Genomic DNA, 25234 nt, shown 5'->3' on the forward strand with positions numbered 1-25234 from the left:
TTCACACCAGTTCTATGCTAAGACAACTCAGAAAAGGAATTCAATTGGCTAGCCTAAAGAAAATAGCTATTAATGTCTATACCTAAACAGATGGCACATAGGGAAGCCAGGCACAAAGACTGTCTTCACTGACAGAAGCATGAAGGAAACCGGTGCAACTTGGCACCAGGATTTCCACAATCTTGTAATTCAGTTTTTATGGTCGACGCCATTGATTTACTTGTAGAACCAATCATGAAATCACAGCTGATGGTTAATGTTTCAACTCCCGATGTATTACAAACAGTTGCCACTCAGCAACTGAGACTAGAGATCGAACTTCAGTCTCTTGTCACTATGGTTTTTGAAACCAGTGTTCAGAAGGATATTCAGAATGCTATAGCGGTCCAGTAACTTGTTCCCTATCTGATTATTAACACTGTAATGACACTTTGGTGTGAGTAACAGTGGCTCTATGGAGTTAGATTCCCTCAGAAAAGCAGCAATTTTGTCATATGACTATAATTTTACCAACATGTTAGTCATCAACAGCCAGACTAAGCTGTTGAAACCTATGCTAATGCAGTGCAATCTAATTCCACATCGAGAACCTAAGCTGCTCAAAGGTATCTGCAGCTATGTATTTACAGGTATTTATTTTTTGAGTTACAGTGTTGAATAGGCCCTTCTCACATGCTTTATGTGAGAATGCTGTTCTTGGACTACAGTTCAGCATTCCACACAGCAATTCCCTCCAGGTTCGACAAGAAGCTTGGAGACCTCGGCCTTCACCCTGCCTTGTGTAGCTTGATCCTGGATTTCCTGTCAGATCACCAGCAGGTGGTAAGAGTGGGCTCCCTCACCTCTGCCCCTCTGACCCTCAACACAAGTGCGCCTTAGGGCTGTGTACTAAGCCCCCGCTTTTATTCTCTGCATGCCCATGACTGTGTCGCCACCCACAGATCCAATCTGCTAATTTGCTGATGACATTACACTGATTGGCCTAATCTTAAATAATAATGAGGCAGCCTACAGAGAAGAAGTCATCACTCTGACACAGTGGAGTCAAAAAAAAAACAACTTCTCCCTCAATGTTGCAAAAATAAAGGAGCTGGTTGTGGACTAGAGGAGGAATGGAGACAGGCTAGCCCCTATTGATATCAAAGGATCTGGGGTTGAGAGGGTGAACAGTTTTAAATTCCTTGGCATAAATATCACCGAGGATCTCATGTGGTCTGTACATACCGGCTGTGTGGTGAAAAAGGCACAACAGCACCTCTTTCACTTCAGATGGTTGAAGAAGTTCGGTATGTGCCACCAAATCCTAAGAACTTTCTCCAGGAACACAATTGAGAGCATCCTGACTGGCTGCATCACTGCCTGGTATTGGAACCGTACTTCCCTCAATTGCAGGACTCTGCAAAGATTGGTGCAGACAGCCCAGCACATCTGTTGATGTGAACTTCCCACTATTCAGGGCATTTACTACGAGAGGTGTGTGAAAAGGGCCTGAAGGATCATTGGGGACCCAAGTCACCACAACCACAAACTGTTCCAGCTGCTACCATTTAGGAAATAGTGCCACAGCATAAAAGCCAGGACCAATAGGCTCTGGGACAGCTTCGTCCATCAGGCCATCAGACTGATTAATTCATGCTGACACTATTTCTATGTTATATTAACTGTGGCACATGTTGTTTATTATAAATTACTATAAATTGCACATTTAGATGGAGATGTAACAAAGATTTTTACTCCTCATGTACGTGAAGGATGCAAGTCATAAAGTCAATTTAATTCAGTTCATCAGCCTTGAATGCCACAGATCTATCCCTCAGCAGACCACGAATCTCCTGGTCTAGCTACAAGTTTTGATATGGCTATCTCTGATATGTTCTTGAAGGTACACACTCACCCACACAGGTTTTGAAGAAGTCGGTGATAAATGTGACATATTCATTCAGACTACTGAATATTGTCCTGTCCACCACCTTAAAGCAGTCCTGAAAGCACTTCTCTGCCTTCCTTGACCATACCTTCTTGGTCCTCACTGCTGATGCTGCAGTTTTAGTTTCTGCCTATATACTGGGAGTAGAAATACAGCCAGGTGATCAGACCTTCCAAAGTGGGTGTTCTTGATGGTGGTATAAAAGTGGTCGAGTGTGTTGGCTCCTCTAGTTGCTCAGGTGATATATTTGGTGGTAGTAGCAATGGGCTGCTCATAAATGGAGAATTCCATTCAGATGGTGGTGTGTATACATGCAGCTGCCTCTCAGGGGCCAGCCAGAGGTGTTTTTCTCTTTGTTAAATCTGTTTTTATATATAGTAAGACTATTGTTGACTCCAATAACTATGTGTACAGCAGGTCTACCTCATCAGTGAGCTGCTCATTGTTTGGAGTAGCCGGCTGGTGATTCAGAGAAGGCTTATCGGCTCATCGGGCTGAGACAGTTAGGTTAGGCTGAGGAAGTTGAGTTGGACTGTCAGGCCAAGAGAGTTGTGTCGGCGCTGTAGGACCGAGGAAGTCAGGTCAGGCCATGGGGCTGTGGGAGGCCAATCGGGAAGTGGAACCTAACGATTCAAGTCCAGCCGTCGGGCCAAGGGATTCGAGTCGAGCCATCGGCCCGAGGGATTTTAGTTGGTCCACTGGGCTGTAGGAGAAGCAGGATTGGGTTTGAAAGAGCTGATCTGTGTGCAGACCATGCTGCTGCCTGCTACTTGAAGGCACTGGAGTTAGTGCCTTCAAGTTGGTGTGAATGCGGCATGTAGTGAAAACATGAGTGACCGTCTTTGATGTTTCCTTTGCGATCACAATACCCTGTTGGATATTGATTGCCACAGCCTGCTTCCCTTGTTTGGTGGGGAGACGGGTGACGCTGCTGCCTCATTGCCTCGGCTGTAGCGAGTACTAGGCCTCAAGCTGTGGGCTTCTGTTGTAGCATGGCATCTCTGTTCGGTTGGGGCTGACCTCTCCCATCGGTGCTCCCCTCTAGTGTTGGATTGGTGGAATGACAGGTTAGACTGCTAGAAAACATCAACTTGTGGGACTTGGCACTCAGGATCTTGGACTAAAAATGTATTTTCTTACATGACTATGTTATGTTTTTCCTTTCTCACTATTTTGAATGCACATATATGTTTTTGCACCTTGGCCCCAGAAGAACACTGTCTCATTCAGCTGTATCCATCAATTGTTTGAATGAAAATTAAACTTGATTTGAAATGGGTCTGTATTTGACTCCAGAATTAGTTGCTTACAAAAGGTTTGGCAAGATGGAGATTACCAGAAAGGAGCCTCTCTTCCTCTTTTAGCGTGTCCTTTACCTTTTCCTACTTCTGTTGTGCATGGATGTAGAACCACATTCCAAATTTACATAATGCAAAAATTTTTAAACTTTAGAGTACCACTCATATGGCATCACTGTGGTCTATGCACTGTTTCTTTACTTCTGGCATCTAGGTTTTAATCCAAACTGAATTAATACTTTGTTATACAGTACTAGTATTGATAATGATTCAAGTGAAATACATTTGAGAGTCTTTTTCTGCTTTGGTAGTCCTTCAGTTATGAGACTGACTTAACTCCCCTCCAGTTTTTACATTCTGAGATACCAAATGAGGCCATTGCAGGAACTGCAGGCTCCTTGGCAGCAGATTTAAGCAGTGGCTGACAGGGTAAGAAGGCAGGTATTTAGTGAATTGTTGTCCTCCTATGCAGGAGTTCTCTGTGCCTTCTTGAAGTTCCCAGTGCCATCCCAATTGCTTCTTTGCCATATGACGTGCTGGGCAAGATGTACACAAGAGTCAATAGGCAGGTTGCAGTTCCTTAGTGAAGCTATGAGCATGCTCTTGAAATTTTTTTTCCATGCCTACCTGATAATATCCTTCAATGACAGAGCTGAGAATAAAATATTGTTTGGGGAAGTCAGGAGTCAGGCATCCAAAACATGTGGCTGGCCTAATGTTGCCAACTGAGAGTAACTAGGGCATCAATATAGGGAATGTTGGCCTGGGAGAGGGATGTTGATGTTGATTTGCTTATCCTTCCATTATGGTGTAAACAGTCTGCAGCACAAAATTAACATATAGGAAACATGCAGTTTTGATTCAACTACACTTTTGGTACACTTGTTGAAAGTACTCAGCGAAGTAGGCTCAAGCTTGGTTCAATTCTTGAATTGGAAAACACCTAAGAAAACTGGGATGGAAAGGTTTACTGGCTGGGACAACAAATGTATGGGATACTATCTTTCCCCGTGCAAAGCTTCTTTTGCAGGGGAAGTTAGACCATATTGAGAGACCTGGAAACGTAGGCCAAGTTGCCATAGAAATGCCCACTCCCCACCCAGAAAATCTGAGGCCCTCTGTTGGTCAGGGTCAACCATGGGTGTTGTGTCCTAGCTGTCCACATGATATGTAAGCCAGAGCAGTACGATACAGAGAGCAAGCAGAGAGGCTCCCTCTCTCCATTCAACTGATTCATCCAAAGGAATGACAGGGACTGACAGAGTTTGGCACCAGCTGCATCACCAGAGTTGCTAGTCAGAGTTGAACCCAACATAGGACTCCCTTAGGGATTCCAGCTTTAGATTTTTCCTCAGAGTTTACTTTCAAAGCATTCCCCATGAGTGGATATAGCCACAAGGCAATGGAGATTTGAGATCAGCATTTTTCTTTTAGATGAGCTGCCAACCTCTCTGATGAGCCCATCTGCCCAAGGTGATTGGTTTTAAGGCACCAGTAACCCACCTTTGCCCCGTCTCCCGTTGGTAGAAATGGTTCCACTGGGCTTAGTAGCTAAGCCACTTGGTTGTCAGAGGTTATGTAAGACACATGTCATTTGGAGCATTTAATAAGTAATAAGAGCTTATCCCACTACCACAACCCAGTCCTCCCCAACTATAACAGACCCACATAAGGTCCTCTATTTGGAAGGCCTGCAGTTAAATAAAATACCTACTTAAAGCCTCGGATTCTTCAACCTCCAATGTATAATATCTCAGACCTTGATGGAAATACAAACTTTGATCTATCCAGCCCATTTGTAATACTTATCATCACTGATTAGCTACCTCAACAAATATAACAGTACAAGCTTTACCTCTCTGGACCAAATATCAAGCCCATTTCTTGTGATCAGCATGTCCCCATGCCAAATGCAATCCTGCTCCTTGATTGCTGCTACGACAGTGTTCCTTCCTATTATTTAATTTCCCCTCCTGACAACATACGGTCTTGTTCTCTGATCACTGCCGATGCCATGACCGTGATGTCCTTCTCTTTTATCTCCTCCCCAAGTGCTGTCTTGCCCTTATAGGGTAATGTAATGGGTGACAGATGACTCATACTGTTCAGAATAGAAAATGTTCTACATAATTCACAAAAATTGTTATTAAGTTGTTGTGTTTAAGAGACAGTGTCTGATGTGATGATGTCAGATTAAGGCAACCACCTTACTTTGTTCATAATGGAAGTATAGGGCTAAGGCTTTTGTTAAGCACATAAAATGACCTTTGCATGTTTTATTCACAAAACCTTACACTCTTGAACTCCCCTTCTCCTCCCTTTGAAATATTGTCCTGCTCCCGAATCCCCTCTTCCCCTGCAATGCCATGCTCGTCACAGTTCACAAGCACCCGTGATAAATCCAGAGAAGTTGTTGATACAAAGTATTTCATAAATTTACCATTCCCCAAGCCCCGTCTTGGGAGCAGAGGACTGAGCAGCATATTTGAGCCTCTATGTCACTGCTTTAGCTGATCCACACTGTTGAATAATGATGAACTATGAGGAATGTCAACCTTAAAAAAAATGCAACACAAAATCAATCAAGGGTAAACATACCTTCAATGCACAATACTGGTATCTCGTGATTTGGTGATTTCGATCACTATAGCGATCCAGAGGAGTAAACATGACACTAAATGGCCCTGCCCACTGGCTGAACAAGATGAAAAGATGGTGACGCAGACTCTGTTGTGGAAAAAGGAATCTGCGGTGATGTACTAAAGAGAAAAAAAAAATTGATTTAATCTTTACTAAGGAAAGTCACATGTAAAAATTGCAGCTAAAGGTGGGCTATTTTTTCATCATTGGATATATGGTCCAGGTAATGACAAGTTCTTTTAAAATGCAGCATTCTCATGTTAGAATATAACATTTTCATGATTAAATCTGTATTGCACTGCAATTTTATACAGCAACTAAAAGAAAACTTTTGGCATCATGAAGACAGAGGTGAGTTTTTTTTAATATTTCAAGCAATTTTAGATTGGGTTGTCATCTAGAAATGTAATCCAAAATGTATTTTGAATAGCCACTATTATTAAACTGCAAAGGAAGACTACTAACTAAGGCACAGAAAACATTTAAACAAGTAGGTTATATGTTTAAAATTAATTAATACTGATGGAACTGCGATTGTAAGACAAAACACTGATGAAAATATTTTAAATACAATTCAGTTTGTAGGCTATTTTTTTCCTCCATTCAATGTTTTATTCGTCCAATTTGTGCTCAGAGAATGTGATGGATTTTTTGGAAGTGTGTAGTTCATTTTTTAGAAAACTAAATAAATTGAGGTTTTTGATGAGTTATTTTTGGTGAGTTATAACCACGTGGCCAAGTGGTTAAGGCGTTCGTCTAGTGATCTGAAGGTCGCTGGTTCGAGCCTCAGCTGTGGCAGCGTGTTTGTGTCCTTGAGCAAGGAACTTAACCACACATTGCTCTAGTGTCTGTGCGAGGAGTGGCGCCCCACACAGACTTCCAATCTGTGCCTTGTGAGGCATGAAAATGCCTGACGCAAGCCTCTCATGGTCTGAGTCGATGTTTCCGCCCTCCTATTCTCCTCAGCAACAAGTATACTCCATTGGAGACTGCTGGGGGTGGGGTAAAGGTGTGTGCGGGGCTCAGCAGCAGTAGCCAGGCCAGTGGCACTGTGGCCAGCTCTGAAACTCAGCAGGAAAGGATAAGGTTAGGCAAAGTGATAGTGATAGGAGACTTGACAGTTAGGGGGAAAGACTGGAGATTCTGTGGCCATAAAAGAGAAGCCAGGGTGGTGTGTTGCCTCCCAGGTACGAGGATTCAGGGTGTCTCAGAGCAGCTGCAGAAGATTCGCAAGAGGGAGGGTGAGCAGCCAGAGGTTATGGCACAATGACGTAGGTAGAAAGGAGGAAGAAGTCCTGCGCAGTAAGTATAGGGAGTTAGGGAAAAGGCTGAGGACCTCCAAGGTAGTAATCTCTGGATTACTCCCAGTGCCATGTGTTAGTCAGGGCAGGAATAGGATGATGGTATAAGTAGATGACTGGCTGAGGAAACGGTGCAGGGAACAGGGTTTCAGATTTCAGATCGTTGGGATCTCTTCTGGGGAAGGTATGACCTGTTCAAAAAGGATGGGTTACAACTGAACCCGAGGGGGATCAATATCCTTGCGGGCATATATGCTAGAGCTATTCTGGAAGGTTAAAACTAATTTGGCAGGGGGATGGGATCTGAAATGATATGGCTGAGGAATGGGCAATTGCTATACAAGTCGATGTATTGAGACTGCGAGGATGGTCAGGCAGATGATAGGGCAAAATTGCAGTCATGAGATGAGGTTAAGTGTAACATGGGTGCAAAATCAAAAAGCATCATGAATACAGGACTGAAGGTGTTATATTTGAATACAAGCAGTAGACGGTTTAAGCAGTATACAGAATAAGGTAGATGATCTTGTAGTGCAGTTGGAGATTACCAGGTATGTCATTTTGGAAATCACTGAGATGTGGCTGAAAGAAGATCATAGTTGAGAGCTTAACATCCAAGGATACACCATGTATCAAAAGGACAGGCAGGTAGCAGAGAGGGTGGGATAGCTCTGTTGGTAAAAAATGAAAACAAATGCTTTGAAAGAGGTGACGCAGGAATGGAAGATAACGGTAAATAGAAAAGTCATGTAACAAGGGCAATGTTACAATAGTCATGGGGGGATTTCCGTATGCAGGTAGACTGGGAAAATCATGTTGGTGCCGGATCCCAAGAGAGAAAATTTGTAGAATGGCTAAAGATGGCTTTTTAGAGCAGTTTGTGATTGAGCCCATTAGAGGAAAGGCAGTTCTGGAATAGGTGTTGTGCATTGAACCAGATTTGATTAGGGAGCTTAAGGTGGAGGAATCCTTAGAAGATAGTGGTCATAATATGATAGAATTCACCCCGCAATTTGAGAGGGAGCAGCTGAAGCTGGGTGTATCAATATCACAGTGGAGTAAAGGGAATTACAGAGGCATGAAAGAGGAGCTGGCCAAAGGTAACACTAGCAGAGATGACGGCAGACAGCAAAAAAGTAAAAGAGAGGGCATATGATATAGCAATAATTAGTGGCAAGTTAGAGGACTGGGAAGCTTTTAAAAACCACAGAAGGCAACTAAAAAAATGAGAGAAAAGATGAAATATGAAAGCTAGTTGAAAATATCAAATCACAAAAAAGGGAAAATCCAAGCTGGAAATCCAATCAACACACACAAAATGCAGGAAGAACCCAGCAGGCCAGGTAACATCTATGAAAAGAGTACAGTCAATATTTTGGGCCAAGACCCTTCAGCAGATCTGCAGGAAAAAGGATGAGGAGTCTACTCCTCATTTTTTTTTTCTCCAATCCTGCTGAAGGGTCTCAGCTCGAAGTTACTCTTTTTCATAGATATTGCCTGGCCTGCTGAGTTCCTCCAGCAATTGTGTGTGTTGCAAAAATATTAAAGTTTTTTTTCAGATATATAAAGAATAAAAGAGAGACAGAGTAGATATTGAACCACCGGAAAAATGATGCTGGAGAGGTAGCAATGGGGATAAAGAAATAGTGGACCAACTTTATAAGTAGTTTGAGTCAGTCTTCACTGTGGATAACACTAGCAGTATGCCCGAAGTTTGAGAGTTTCAGGGGCGAGAAGTGAGTATTACTAAGGAGAAGGTGCTTGGGATGTTGAAAGGTCTGATGGTAGATAAGCCACTTGGACTAGATGGACTACACCCCAGATTCTAAATGAGATAGCTGAAGAGATGGTGGAGGCATTAGTAATGATCTTTCAAGAATCACAAGATTCTGGAATGGTTCTGGAGGACTGGAAAATTGAAGATGTCACTCCACTTTTTAAGAAGGATGGGAGGCAGAAGAAAGGAAATTATTGGTCATGCACTTTGGTAGAAGGAATAAAGGCATAGACTATTTTCTAAATATGAAGAAAAATCAAATATCAGACTTTGGAGTCCATGTGCAGGATTGTCTAAAGGTTAACTTGCAGCTGAGTCAGTGATAAGGAAGGTAAATGTAATGTTAGCATTCATTTTGATAGGAGTAGAATACAAGAGCAAAGATATGATGCTGAGGCTTTACAGGGCATTGGTCAGGTTGCATATGGAGTATTATAAGCAGTATTGGGACCCTTATCGAAGAAAAGATGTGCTGGTAGTGAACAAGGGTCCAGAGGAGGTTCACAAGAATAATTCCAGGGTTAATGTATGGGGAGCACTTGATGGCTCTGGTTTTCTAGTCACTGGAGTTTAGAAGAATGAGGGGAAATCCAACTGAAATCTATTGAATATTGAAAGGCCTAGACAGAGTGGATGTGGAAAGGATATTTCCTATTATGGGAGAGCCTAGGACCAGAGGGCATAGCCTTAGAATAGAGGGAGGTCTATTTAGAACAGAGCTAGGAAGAAACTTCTTCAGCCAAAGGGTGGTGAATCTGTGGAATTCATTGTCATAGATGGCTGTGCTGACTAAGACATTGAGTACATTTAAAGCAGAGGTTGAAGGGTTATTGATTAGTGTTCCAGTGTCTTATGATCTTGTGGTCTTTTACTGAGAAAATATACGTTAACCAAAAAGAAGAAACTGATCCAAAAATACAAGGCAACAGTTGCAATAAAATTAGATACCAATCCCACTTTATTATTAGTTCTATAAAACACCAATTTTACAATTATATATTTCATGGGGTTTATTAGATACCAATGGTTCAACTAGAGGTTTCTAGTTAAAATTATTAAAGACTGGAAAAGGAAAATAAGAGTATTTTAAAAATAGTAAAAAGGCAAATTGAAGTGGGAATATGACATGTTTAGGAAATAGGTAAATTTATTGGCACTCTATCTGAAAGATTACACTGTTGAGTTTAAACATAACTTAGGAACAATGTTATGAGTCAAATAACTTACGGTTTAGACTACAAATTAAAATTATTGGAAACAATCTGAGGAGGGAGTACATAAATTACTGGCCATTGGAATAATGCTTTTATCTGATTGGTTCAATTTTAAAAATACCTTCATATTATTGAGTAAAAACTCTATGCAAGATTGGCAAATATGATACTGCTAAAATGAAAGTGAACTTGACAAGCTGATGAGAAGAGTTTATGTACTTAGAATGGTGAAATTCTTTTATTTCCAACTTTTGTGATGTGAGATGGATTAGGGTTTAATGAACAGGATATGTGGAGAATGAGTATTTCAAATATTCAGTACCTAAGTAGAAAAATTACAGAACAAATGTAATGAGTTATTTATTTGCTAATTTTCTTTTGTTACTGCTCTCTCTCCTAAAAATCCTTTAGCCTTGGAATAACATTACATATTATATAATTCTAACATTAGCGGTCATCAGGGCTCAAAGCTAGTTTTCTTTCTTATTTCAATAATATCAATGCAATATTTAAAGGGCATGAATAAAAAAAAGAACCTGTAAGCTGAGGCTGAAATGGTTTGGTTTCTTTCAACCAGTGGGAGTGGATGAATATACAACAAGCTATGTTTATAACATCTTAATTAGTGACCTACATAGTATTACTATTAAATTTTTAGCTTTTGTTTAACTCAAGTAAATTTAGTACAAGAAGCTATACATTTGTAATTTAGTGCTGGAATGCTTAATAGGACATTACATCTGCCTCTGTACTTCAAACACATGAATAGAATTATCTCTCTTGACTATGAGAATTGCAATAATATTACTAGTTCAAGACGATTAAAAGCTAAGTCAAAGAGAAATATCTGATAATGTGGAATGTTTTTCCATAGAATGCCTTAAATTCAAAACTAATAGGAGTAGAAAACTGATATGAACTTTTCTAAATGTACATAAATCTTGTCTATTAAAAATTTCTATAATAATTTCACTATCAGTGACATTTGTCTCATGAGCCTGTAGTTAGCTGGCTTATTCCTGTTACCGTTTTAAAATAAAGGAACAACATTAGCTATTGTCCAGTTTTCTGATGCCTCACCCTGTTGCTAATGAAGACAGAAAGGGTCTCAGCTGAACAATTATCCCAACAATCGGCACATCTTTAAAATGTGGGAGGAAACTGGAGCACCTGGAGGAAACCCACACAGTTATGGGGAGAGCATACAGACAGTGGTGTGAATTGAATGCAGTTAACTGGTACTGTAGAGCTTTGTACTGTGCTACCCATCCCCTGAAGGGATCTCTATACCCTCCATATTTTTAATGGACTTGCTTAACTGTAGTGCTTATGCTATCATATGTTTTTTCTCCAGATCCAAGCCTTCAATAAGCTTTATAATGCAAGGTTCCCTAATCTTCCCATCTTTACCCATGACCTTTTCTGGAACATGATGGCCTTGAACTCTTGCTAACTTTCTTTTAAAAGACTCCCTCTTGTCAGGCCTTTTTTCTGCAACCATCTACTTCCAATTTACTTTCATCAGGTTCTCTCATGCTGCTGAAATCAGCCTTCCCCTGATTTAGGACCACCGCTTGAGAACCAACCTTATTTCTTCCATGAAAGTTACAGAATTATGGTCACTATTTCCAGAATGTTCCCCAACAGATGTTTCCACCACCTGCTTGGTTTCATTTCCTAATATATGATTAAGAACACAACATATTCTGGTTGGACTATCTACATACTGCCTGAAAAACTCCCTGTGACACATTTAACAATCTAAGTCCCTTACACTAAGGAACTCCCAGTCAATATTGGGAAAGTTAAATTTCACCAATAGTAGGAAAATAGAGTGTAACCATTCTCCAAGTCTTTGCTTCATGGTCCTAGCAGTGGAAATTCTCTGCAAGAGTATGAAATAATAACATTTATCTTATTGTTTCCTATTGCGTAAGCATTAAAATTCTTCAAGACTTTTTGTGGTAAGTATTTGAAAAAGTAAGGATAAGATTTAAATTTTGTTTCTGGAAATTTTTTTCAAAATGAAACTTGCCACACTGGGATCAAGAAATTAACAACTATCCCTCATAAAAGTAGAAAAGGAATAGTTAAGATTGGCTTTACCTGGAACACACTGTATCAAATTTGCTACCATTGCACTAAAATGAGCTCGGATGTCTTTTAGAATCTCAACATCTTTGTCATTTTCTGCCTCCAACAGCATCCTGGTTAAATCGACATATTCTAAGAACAGGGCTCCCAGTGCCAAAGTATCCCGTTCTAAAGCTCCATTAGTACTATCAAAGAGAAAGAAAACTGTTTATTCAAGTGGTTGATAATTAAAAGGCATTTATTTACTGCAGTTATTCAAATACACAGGGAACAGTCATCATCTAACAGTTTAAAATGATTTTAAAAGGTTGAAAACTAATATGGAGCTTGTTAGAACAACAATGTGTGAAGAAAGTCAATTTGTAATGTTTTGTCCTTTTGTATCATTATTAAGCTTCTTGCAGCTTTTGAGGAAAAATATCTAAAGGCTTTCAGGTAATAGGCAAACAAGGAAGGGAGTCCAATATATTAAGACATGAGTTTGCTGACATACAATGAAGCATTATAAACCAGGGCACTTATGGATGGTGATGAAGTGGAGTGGTGTGCATGAGATGGTTTGAAAGTGAACACATCTGTTTGATATCAAAGCTTTGCAATATACCTGGAAGAAACTGGAAGAATGCTTGCTCTGCAATGACTTTCACTGCTGGCACAGCCACATGGTAGCTATAAATGTTTAAAAAAATAGATTGCGTAGGCCTGCATTTGACTTTACAATATTTCAGAATCTATTTAAAAACTTTCCCACTGCTCTGAGTGTAGCTATATCTGAATTTGTATTTTGGTATCTTGGCAAGGAAGGACTGTACTAAGTATTAATTGGCCTGGCAGTTTTTTAAAACATTAAGTACTAAAGAAAAACATAATATGCTATGACTGAAATAAAGAACTAGAAATCATTTAGAGTGGGATTCATAACCTTTTGTGCCATCTGGCCTCTTTTCCCAGTTTTCTCAAGGAATACACCTATTTGATTGCACTAATTCTGTACTAAGCCATCCCCAATTAAACTGGTAGATAGCTACGGTGTACCTGTGGAGCAACCTGACTAGTTTAATATGGCACACACCAGCCCCCAAGAACGGCATACAAAATAAAAACAGAAAACATCTGAAATACTTAGCAGATCAGGCCGCATCTGTGGGAAGAGAAGCAGAATTAACGTTTCAGGACGAAGACCTTCATCTTAGGTTTAAAATTTTCATTCGCAAGAAAGGTCTCTCTTCTTATTCAAAAACTGGGGACATGGATACCAATTTGGAAACCTCTTGTGAACTTGGTAGAATTGAAAGACAAAAAGCAGCAAACTATTTATCTGCCATCAGAGAGGACTCGGAGATGTGAATTTTATTTTCAATTATTTCTTTAAATGAACTTTGCTTGTAGTTGTTTCAGCACTAGCGAAGTTGGTAGAAGCCTCTGAGTCATACTGTTTTGTGCTCATGTTCAAACCAAAGATGATTTAGGCAACATTCCGGTGAAGTACCAAGAGAATGCTGCATTGTTGGAGATGCCATTTTTACTTATATCCTGTATGCTCTGTCAGGTCAGTGTAAAAAGTTCCCATGGTTCAAAGTTCAAAGAAGAGCAGTTGTGATATCCCTAGAGAAATGGCCCTAACCAGTGTTATATCCAATTATTGTTATTACATAGTTATTTGTGAGAGAGTCTGCTGTATGGAAACTTGAATGCAAGGTTCTGTTCATTACAATTGTGGCTAAACGTTGAGGGGACTTCATTAGCTAAAAGAAATAGTTTGAAAAATGTTATTTAAATGCAAGTCTTTATCCTGATTCTTCAACCACAATGGAGAACCATTGTATAAAATATAAATATCATCTTTCAGTATTCACCACACAAAATCAAAAGACAATGTACAATTTATGTTCTGACATGTCTTTTGATGACTTTAAGAAAGCTGACCCTCGATTTCCCACTATTTTTCAAAGGAATATCAAGACTCGTTACGTATATGGTAGAAATGTGATAAGTCAAGGACTATATAGTTTTGCTGTTATTTAATAAACTCATGTGATTCGAGATGTGAAAATAGACAATTGCTTCTCACACACAGAAAATACAAGTAATCTAATGTTTTTAATGTAGTTTTAGGAAATTAGAAATATTGCTTAAGCACTCTGTATAATATATTTCATGCAATTCACTGTAAAAAAAACATGCAAAGATAACGTTAAAGCAACTCATAGTATTTATCCTGTAGTGTAGGAAACCTTAAGACCTGGATGAACAAGACAACACTTGGCAAAAAGTACTCAGTTGTTTTTTAATTGTTATGTTGCAACACACAAAAAGCTGGAGGAACTCAGAAAGTTGGATAGTATCTATGGAGTCAATGTTTCAGGTTGAGACTCTTCATCCTGATTGAGAACTTCATCCATTGGTGAAGTTCTCAATCCAAAATGTTAGCTGTCCAGTTTCCTCCTTAGATGTTGGTGAATTAGTCCAGCTTTTTGTGTGTTGCTGCAGATTTCCAGTCTCTTGTGTCCTCTGTGAACTCATTTATGTTGTTTATTTCATGATATTTCTCTGGTAATAAATGGTAAAACTCCAAAATTCCAGCATTCAATTGTTCAGAATTCTCAAAGGTTCAGCATCAGACACACTCATTAATCTGCAAAATGAATTGGCAAACCAGAGTGCAAGCTGATGTGCGGCCACATCCAAGGTTTAGATCTGGAATGCCAGAGGTAGGGAATATAGATTAGAGTTCGGGGTCCCCAAGTTCACTTATTTCCTCTTTCTTTTAAACTCACAGGGCTCACTGGAAACTTCATTATACAACCATACATCTCAAAAAAGTGAAATAAAAGTGTGTTTGGGTATTAACAAGAGCAAAATTCAATAGTGTGGAGAAGCTGCTAATCCAGCAGAGTCCCAAGAGTCTTACAGGTATTTTGCTGCTTTTCCCTTTGTAAAAATTGTCCCCCCTGAATTTTATACTCACTCTTGCAATTTTGGAATGAATACTGAATTGTTTCCCAGAGTTTTAAAGTAAGTCTAAGGGTGTGCTACAGCTTGTTGTCTTTTGCATCCCAACAATACACCATCATGTTTCTAATGCTAAATACTATATTATATATTATACAATGGAAAATAACCTTAGTCTTAGACAGTAAACTTACTTATCACTTATGACACCAGCATCAGCAAGAAGTTCAAATATTCTCAGAAGCTGCAATCTTAATAAATCTCGACGTTCACGACGCTTCTTGTTCTAGAATAGAAATTCAAAAAAACTTGTCCACAGACTGAAAAGTAAAACATGATCTGATTACATACATGTAATGTGCATTTAATAAGATCTAACTCTGCTGGAATTAAGTGATTAATAGAAAATACAAGCTTTTGAATGTCCTCTGTGTAACTAACACTAAGTTGTAGCCTAGTAAGGAATGGAAAGAACTGAAGTAATTGTGGAATTTATTCTTGGTGTATTTCAGTAGCATACCTTTTTATTTTTAATCAAACCTGTGTCAACAATAACAGCAATTTCACAAAGCCTGGCAGGGAGGAAGGAAAGTTTATTGGCTTCTGGGTCAGAAGTACAATTTAAGATTGATTTTGGGTAAGTAATCTATTGCAAAGCAATTTATTACATGACCAAAAATAGCATTAAAAAAAAGATGAAGAAATATTCTAAAGGGAGGACGAGGCAACCATGGCTGACAAGGGAAATCAAAGACACCATAAAGACGGAAGAGAAGTCATATAGCGTAGCAAAAATTAGTCATAAGTTAGAGGATTGGGAAGCTTTTAAAAACCAACAGAAGGCAACTAAAAAGCCATAAGGAGCAAAAAGATGAAATATGGCGGTAAGCTAGCAAGAATTTAAAAGAAGATACCAACAGATTTTTCAGATAAAGAGGGGTGAGAGTGGATATTGGACCACTAGTAAATGACACCAGAGAGGTAGTAACGGGAGACAGAGAAATGGCAGATGAACTTAATAAGTATTTTTCATGAGCCTTCACTGTGAAATACACTAGCAGTATGCCAGAAATTCAAATGTCAGGGGGCAGAAGTAACAGTAGTTGCTATTTCTAGGGAGAAGGTGTTTGGGAAATTGAAGGATCTGCAGGTCGATAAGACACCTGGCCAGATGGACCATAGCCCTGGGTTTTGAAAGAAGTAGTTGAAGAGATTGTGGGACATTAGTAATGATCTTTCAAGAATCACTAGATTTCTGGAATAGTTCTGGAGGATTGGACAATTACAAATGTCACTCCACTCTTTATGAAGGGATGGAGGCAGAAAAAAAAGTAAATTATAGGCCAGTTAGCCTGACTTTAGTGGTTGGGAAGATGTTGGGAAGCCATTTTTAAGGGTGAGGTTTTGGGGTACTTGGAGAATTATAAAAAATAGTCCAAAGTCAGCTTGGCTTCCTTCAGGGTCAATCTTGTCTGACAAATATGTTGGAATTCTTTGAGGAAATAACAGGCAGGATCAACAAAGGAGAGTCAGTGGATATTATTTACTTGGATTTTCAGAAAGCTTTTGACAAGGTGCCACACATGAGGCTGCTTAACAAGATAAAAGCCAATGATATGACATGAAAGATACTAGCATGGATAGAAGATTGGCTGACTGGCAGGGGGCAAAGAGTGGGAATAAAAAAAGGGCCTATGCTGGTTGGCTGCCGTTGACTAGTAGTGCCCACATGGTTCGGTATTGGGACCGCTTCTTTTCACATACTATGTCAATGATTTTGATGATGGAATTGATGGCTTTGTAGCCAGTTTTGCTGACAATACAAAGTTAGTTAGAGGGGCAGATTGTGTTGAGAAAGCAGGAAGCCTGCAGAAGGACTTGCACAGGTTGGGAGAATGGGCAAAGAAGTGGCAGATGGAATATACTGTAGGGAAGTGTGTGGTCATGCACTTTGGTAGAAGCAATAAAGGTAAAGATTATTTTCTAAACAGGAAGAAAATTCAAAAATCAGAGGTGCAAAGGGACTTGGGTGTCCTTGAGCAGGATTCCTTGAAGGTGAACTTGCACATTGAGTATATGGTAAGGAAGGCAAATGCAATATTAGCATTCATTTCAAAAGGACTAGAGTGTAAGAACGAGGACGTAATGGTGAAGCTTTCGAAGGTATTGGTTAGACCACATTTGAAGTATTGTAAGTAGGTTTATCTAAAAAAAGATGTGTTGCCATTAGAGAGGGTCCTGAGGAGGTTCATGAGAATAATTCCAGGAATTAAAAGGTTAATCTGTGAGGAATGTTTGATGGCTCTAGGCTTGTACTCACTGGAGCTTAGAAAAATGAGGGGAGTCTTATTGAGACCCTTTGGATATTGAAAGGCCCAGATGGAGTGAATATGGAGAGGATGTTTTCTGTAATAGGTGAAGCTAGGACCAGAGGGCACAGCCTCAGAATTGCAGGTTGTCCATCTAGAACAGAGATGAGGATGAATTTCTTTAGCTAGGGGGGTGGTAAATCCGTGGAATTCAATAACACGGATGGGTGAGGAGGCCAAATTATCGAGTATATTTAAAATGGAGGTTGACAGGTTATTGATTAGTCAGAGTAGCAAAGGTTACAGGAAGAAGGCAGGAGAATGGGGTTGAGAGGATTAATAAATCAGCCATGATGGAACCATGGAGTGGAGTCAATGGGCCAAATGACCTAATTCTGATCCTATGTCTTAAACTGAAAATTTAAATATGTTGTATTTCCTTGTTTAATAATTCTTCTTATAATTACTTAATAAAAATTGTTTAATCCTAACAAAGATTAATGGAAACCATTTAGATTCCCCAAGCAAAGAAATAAGCCCAGCAGAAAGTCAGATTATTTCTTTTACAAAATATAAGGAACTAACCTCTGGTCGACGTTCAAGTGCTTCCTTCATCAATGGATGCAACTCTTCGACTAATTCCCTGAATCAAGAAAGAGAGGTAAATATAACTTATGACTTCAGTAAGGTAAATAAGCAATGAAATTAGTGAGGGGCACTTTTAAAAATAGTAGTAATCGACTTATATTAATACATATTAATGAGAAGGAACTGCTTTTCCCAGAGAGTGGTGAATCTGTGGAATTCTCTGCCCAATGAAGCAGTGGAGGCTATCACAGTAAATATAAGACACGGTTGGATAGATTTTTGCATAATAGGGGAATTAGGGGTTATGGGGAAAAGGCAGGTAGGTGGAGATGAGTCTATGGTCAGATTAGCCATGAACTTATTGAATAGCAGAGGAGGCTCGATGGGCCTGATGGCCTACTTCTGTCCCTATTTCTTATGTCCTTATACAGAAAATGCTGGAAATGTAGATTCAGTCTAATAGAAGGTCACTGACTTGAAGCATTCTGCTTCTCTTGCAACAGATCTTGCCTGACCTACAGAGCATTTCCATCGTTTTCTGTTTGTATTACATATTTGAAGCTTGTACAGTCTGACACTTTTGCATCTATTTAAAATAAGTGATTTGAAGAAAATAAGTTAACAAATTCATTGGAGCAGAATACAAAAGAGAGTCATACGAAGTTGACCACTTGGCTTCGACTGAAATCTTCCTTTTGTTTGATATTTTAGGCACACAGAATTATAATGTTCAATCATGTGCACTGAAGCTCAAATAATCCCTTCCAATGTTAACTTTCAGGTGGTGAGAACATCCGACCTGTACTTTGGCTACAGAGTCAGAGAAATTGAAATTCGGCACATTGGAAGTTCATGGTTTGAGGCATCTGGGTTTGGTTTGGGAGCTGAACTTGTTATGTTGGTGGCAGTGTGGAGATGATGCACAATGGATAAATTGGGACAATGTTTTTGAAGGATGAGGGAGAGAATCATGTTCACGACTGGGATTTATTATGTTGAGGAGGGTGACCAAGATAGAGAATAATATTTGTCATATTGTTGGAAGCATGAAGGCGAAAACTGGAATCAAGATCTGGATTAGTTATGTTGTTGATGTAGCAGCCTAAAAGTATCCAATGAGACTTGAGGAAAACACCAGTGGCTGGAAATGGCTGCTGGAAACCAAGAATTAATCAGTAATGGGAGAATACAGATGAGATGGCTTTACATCCTACTATGAGCTATCCAACTGTAAACTACCTGGAGAAGAGAACAATCACACAGGGATATTTTGAGAAATAACATCATGTAAAATGGATATTGTGATAACTTAGCAAAAGAACAGATACTTGGATAATTAAGGAACTGATGGTTGAGGTAAATGTGGAACTGCACCTTGAGAAAATGATGGCAGTCAGCACTACCCAGCAGCATATCCTTTGAAAATAAGCAATGTCCAATCAAGGCCTTGAAGTTTTCAGTTAAGGGCCACAACAGAAATATCATTAGTATCCTGGAGGTGCATCCATCTAACAACTCACTAAGAATGCATCATGATTTATAGTCGAGAATACATTTGAAGTACTGAAGAAAGAGGAACTACAATAACCTATCAATAAAAACTGAGTAATACTACAGAAAAATTGAGTGGAAAAATATAGTTATGTTAAGTGCATTATATTAATCACAACACTGCAATGCTGTAATAAAGCAGTGCTATACTGTCAAAGGCATTGTTTTTCCAAAAGGAACGCAAAATCAAAGTTTGTTCTGCCTTTTCAGTCAGCCTGACAGTGATGAAAAGGAGGGAAGTTATTTGGGTGTTATCCTATCTGATATTTTTCCCTCAAACAATGTCCTCGGTCATAATCCTATTGTTGACTGTGTTGCATTGTTGCTCAAATACAATGTTACCTATGTGACAACATTCCCAAATATCAAATGTACTTCATTAGTTTTAATGAGCCTTACATGAAAGTAGCTATGTAAATATATGTCTTTCTCCTTTAAATCAGGGGTTCCTAGCCCTTTTTATGCCATGGACCAATATCATTAAGTAAGGGGTCATTGGATCCAAGGTGTGAACCCCTTCTTTAAATGAAGTTTTGAAAAGCAATTTTCAATGAATATGAACTTACTAAAAAGGCTTTAATAAAAAAAAGGCTTTAATAGATGACAATCAACTGTCTTTTTGCGTCTGTATTTACTAAGGAAACTGGCATGAAGTCTATGGAATTAAGGGAAACAAGTAGTGAGATCATGGAAACTGTACAGATCGAAACGGAGGAGGTCCTTGCTGTCTTGAAGAAAATTAAAGTGGATAAATCCCCGGGACCTGACAGGGTGTTCCCTCCGACTTTGAAGGAGACTAGTGTTGAAATTGCAGGGGCCCTGGCAGAAATATTTAAAATGTCGCTGTCTACAGGTGAGGTGCCGGAGGATTGGAGAGTGGCTCATGTTGTTCCGTTGCTTAAAAAAGGATCGAAAAGTAATCCGGGAAATTATAGGCCAGTAAGTTTAACGTCGGTAGTAGGTAAGTTATTGGAGGGAGTACTAAGAGACAGAATCTACAAGCATTTGGATAGACAGGGACTTATTAGGGAGAGTCAACATGGCTTTGTGCGTGGTAGGTCATGTTTGACCAACCTATTGGAGTTTTTCGAGGAGGTTACCAAGAAAGTGGATGATGGGAAGGCAGTGGATATTGTCTACGTGGACTTCAGTAAGGCCTTTGACAAGGTCCCGCATGGGAGGTTAGTTAGAAAAATTCAGTCGCTAGGTATACATGGAGAGGTGCTAAATTGGATTAGACATTGGCTCAATGGAAGAAGCCAAAGAATGGTAGTAGAGAATTGCTTCTCCGAGTGGAGGCCTGTGACTAGTGGTGTGCCACAAGGATCAGTGCTGGGTCCATTGTTATTTGTCATCTATATCAATGATCTGGATGATAATGTGGTAAATTGGATCAGCAAATTTGCTGATGATACAAAGATTGGAGGTGTAGTAGACAGTGAGGAAGGTTTTCAGAGCCTGCAGAGGGACTTGGACCAGCTGGAAAAATGGGCTGAAAAATGGCAGATGGAGTTTAATACAGACAAGTGTGAGGTATTGCACATTGGAAGGACAAACCAAGGTAGAACATACAGGGTTAATGGTAAGGCACTGAGGAGTACAGTGGAACAGAGGGATCTGGGAATACAGATACAAAATTCCCTAAAAGTGGCGTCACAGGTAGAGAGCTTTTGGTACATTGGCCTTTATTAATCAAAGTATTGAGTATAAGAGCTGGAATGTTATGATGAGGTTGTATAAGGCATCGGTGAGGCCGAATCTGGAGTATTGTGTTCAGTTTTGGTCACCAAATTACAGGAAGGATATTAATAAGGTTGAAAGAGTGCAGAGAAGGTTTACAAGGATGTTGCCGGGACTTGAGAAACTCAGTTGCAGAGAAAGGTTGAATAGGTTAGGACTTTATTCCCTGGAGCGTAGAAGAATGAGGGGAGATTTGATAGAGGTATATAAAATTATGATGGATATAGATAGAGTGAATGCAAGCAGGCTTTTTCCACTGAGGCAAGGGGAGGAAAAAACCAGAGGACATGGGTTAAGGGTGAGGGGGGAAAAGTTTAAAGGGAACATTAGGGGGGGGCTTCTTCAGACAGAGAGTGGTGGGAGTATGGAATGAGCTGCCAGATGAGGTGGTAAATGCGGGTTCTTTTTTAACATTTAAGAATAAATTGGACAGATACATGGATGGGAGGTGTATGGAGGGATATGGTCTGTGTGCAGGTCAGTGGGACTAGGCAGAAAATGGTTCGGCACAGCCAAGAAGGGCCAAAAGCCTGTTTCTGTGCTGTAGTTTCTATGGTTCTATGGATATAGTTACAAAATGGAAACTTATCATACTGATGCCTATCCTCCAAATGCATAATAACTCTAATTATTTGTGCCTGCTCTGTTTCCAAACCCTTTACCCCAATCCATCTACTGTTGTAATCTTAAACCCCAACATGGTCTCTAATTCCATCACTAACTTCAGTGATGTATTTCACCGTCCCTTAAAAATGTAAAAAAAGTTGCTAGAGAAAAGCTCAGTCTGCATGTAAACAGGGATTGCCTTTTATATTTATGCTAACATTTTCAACTATGTTCATGATAGAACTTAAGACCATAGGAGCAGAATTAGGCCATTCAGCCCATTGAGTCTGCTTCACCATTCTATCATGGCTGATTTATTATCCCCCACAATTCCATTCTCCTGCCTTTCTCCCATAACCTTTGATACCCTGACTAATCAAGAACCTATCAACCTCCACTTTAAATATATCCAATGAGTTGGCTCTCGCACCTGTCTGTTGCAATGAGTTCCATGGGTTCATCACCCCTGGCTAAAGAAATTTCTTCTCACCTCCGTTCTATGTAAATAGACATCCCTCTATTTGGAGGCTGTGCCCTCTGGTCCTAGACTCACCCACTACAGGAAACATGCTCTCCACATCCACTCTATCTAGGCCTTTCAATATTCAATAGATTTCAATAAGATCCTCCTTCATTCTTTTAAACTCTGGCAAGTACAGGCCCAGAATTTATTAAAAAAATTCCAGGGTAAAAAAAATTCAGAGTTATGATTTTTTTCCACTCATCAAGCACTACATTTTAACATTCTGAATTTCCTTAAAGAAAGAAGGGCTAGTGCATCAAAAAAAAATGGCCTCTGCCAATATCAAACAACCATTCGCCTGCATATTACATCGAGTAATTGCAATGTTAAAGTGCCAAGTAAGTGCCCCAAAACAGATAAGTGAGTTTTTATGCTTTTAAAGAAATGCACACAGCTCTCACATCATGGCATAGTCAAGAAGTTACTTGATGCAAAACAACTGTAAGCAAAATATTAGAAGAAATTATCTAACTTTATTATGGTAGACATGCTTTAACATGCAAAACAAAAATGATTATGCAAGTACCTGAAAACAAGAGAATTTGTCCTTCCAAATCCAAGTACAAGTGATTCTGTAATTTCAATGCTTTCAGCCCGCATCAGTGGAGCCAATTGTTTCAACAATACTGCCACAGATGGTGTTCCTATGACCTGTGCAATAATAATATCTCTAACATATATTAAAGAATTTTCCCATAAATAGATAGTAAGACAAAAATAAAACTGTAATTAAATGAATGATAACACAAAATTAATATTTTGCAAGCTTAGTCAGATTACATTTTGCACTATCATCTTTTATGTAAAATGTTTAGCCTTTTGTAAGTAGTGGTGTTGCCTACTTTGAAATTTGAAATTTCCTTTCAAATCGTTTAATTCAAAGATGGAGTGCTGGGGCAATCAGCAAAAAGGCACACAAAGCATGGACTGACTTCTTTGTCTTCATTTTCTCTCTTCTAGCATTTGACTAAATTAGCTTGCTAAACTCCTCCAGGAGATAAAAACATGAGTGAGGCAAGTTACTAAGTGGATTATTCACCTCTATACTTGTGTCCTTCTACAGATGTGCGGTAGAGAGCATCCTAACATGCTGCATCACTGCATGGTGCGGAAACTGCACTGTGGCGGACAGGAAGACTCCACAAGGTAGCAAAACTGCCCATAACATCAATAGCACCAGCCTACCCAACATCAAGGACATATATACAGAAAAAGGCTAGTACCATCATGAAGGATCCCACCCACCTTGTTCATGGACTGTGTGTTCCACTCCCAACAGGGAGGAGGCTACGTAGCTTCCACACCAAGACCACTAGATTCAAAAACATTACTTCCTCCAACCAGTAAGACTGATCAACACTTCCAACCACTAACCCACCCTTTGACACTCCGCCACCACACTTTATCATTTACTGTCAGAATCACCTTATGTACAGACATGCTTATACCTCGTGTCACTTTATGGACATACAATCAACCTATATACTGTATAGAAGCTAGCTTATGCATTTATATTTATTGTGTTTTGTATGTTATTGTGTTCTTTATCTTGCATTTTCTTTGTGCTGCATTGGATCCAGGGTAACAATTATTTTGTTCTCCTTCACACTTGTGTACTGGAAATGACATTAAACAATCTTGAGTCTCTAAATTAGATGCACCATTGTCTGTTGTAGTACCATGAAGTGGCTTTATTAAGACATAGCCTATAATAGCATGGGCAAATAGTAATTCAAAATTAACAATGCTAATTAAGTACATTTAAGGATTGCCAAATGTTTAATGATTGAAAGGTTGTGAAAGTTGGTGCCGATAAGGGCGACGCCTTGTGTGCAGCTCTGATGGGAATCATCAAGTATTCCCATTAGAGTCATAGAGAAGTACAGCACAGAAACCAGCCTTTCAGTTCATCCAGTCCATGCTGAAACCATTTAAACTGCCCAACAACCTGCGTCTGGACTAGGCCCTCCATATCCCTACTTTCCATGTATGTATCCAAACTTCTCTTAAATGTTGAAATCAAGCTCACATGGACCACTTGTCCCGGCAGCTCATTCTACACTCTCACAACCCTCTGAGGGAAAGAGCTTCCCCTCATGTTCCCCTTAAACTTCTCATCTTTCAACCTTAAGCCAAGACCTCTGGTTGTAGACACACCCAACTTCAGTACAAAAAGTGTGATTGCAATTCCCCTATCTATACCCTTCATAATTTACCAATACCCCTCATAATTGTGTATACCTCTATCAAATCTCCTTTCACTCTTCTACATTCTAAAGAATATAGTCCTAACCTATTCAACCCTTTCTTATAATTCAGGCCCTCCAGACCTGGCAACATCCTTGTAAATTTTCTCTGCACTCTTACAACTTTGCTTACATCTTTCCCGTAGGTAGCTGCCCAAATTAGGGCTCACCATCGTCTTATACAACTTCAACATAACGCCCCATTTTCTGTACTCAACACATTGATTTATGAAGGCCAATGTGCCTAAAGCATTCTTTATGACCCTATCTACCTGTGACACCACTTTCAATGAATTAGGTCCCTTTGTTCTACCACACGCCTCAGTGCCTTACTATTCACTGTGTAAGACCTACCCTGATTGGTCCTACCAAAGTAAAAAACCTCCCACTTGCCTGCACTAAATTCCACCTGCTATTTTTCAGCCCATTTTTCCAGCTGATGCAGATCCCTCTGCAAGCCATGATAGC

At 39.6% G+C, this 25234-nt stretch overlaps 1 protein-coding gene and 1 long non-coding RNA gene across 9 annotated transcripts in view; one reads left to right on the forward strand and one right to left on the reverse strand.

Moving 5' to 3' along the window:
- frya (furry homolog a (Drosophila)) overlaps positions 1–25234 on the reverse strand; it is a 283598-nt gene that overhangs the window by 106871 nt on the left and 151493 nt on the right. For all 7 annotated transcript variants that reach the window (XM_072262934.1, XM_072262933.1, XM_072262940.1 and 4 more), the window contains 5 exons: positions 23047–23171; positions 18098–18155; positions 15398–15489; positions 12264–12436; positions 5824–5984 (listed from right to left, as the gene is read on the reverse strand). In XM_072262934.1, the coding sequence (XP_072119035.1) occupies positions 5824–5984; positions 12264–12436; positions 15398–15489; positions 18098–18155; positions 23047–23171 (609 nt within the window). The remainder of the gene's footprint in view (positions 1–5823; positions 5985–12263; positions 12437–15397; positions 15490–18097; positions 18156–23046; positions 23172–25234) is intronic.
- Positions 5921–24157, forward strand: LOC140200123 (uncharacterized). Of its 2 annotated transcripts, XR_011886563.1 has the most exons (6): positions 5921–6088; positions 6180–6216; positions 15031–15164; positions 18028–18173; positions 20291–20504; positions 23584–24157. It is a non-coding gene; the product is annotated as an uncharacterized lncRNA (long non-coding RNA). The 2 variants fall into 2 exon arrangements; XR_011886564.1 differs by lacking the exon at positions 6180–6216.

This window comes from Mobula birostris, chromosome 7, assembly GCF_030028105.1.
Source record: "Mobula birostris isolate sMobBir1 chromosome 7, sMobBir1.hap1, whole genome shotgun sequence".
NCBI lineage: Eukaryota > Metazoa > Chordata > Chondrichthyes > Myliobatiformes > Myliobatidae > Mobula > Mobula birostris.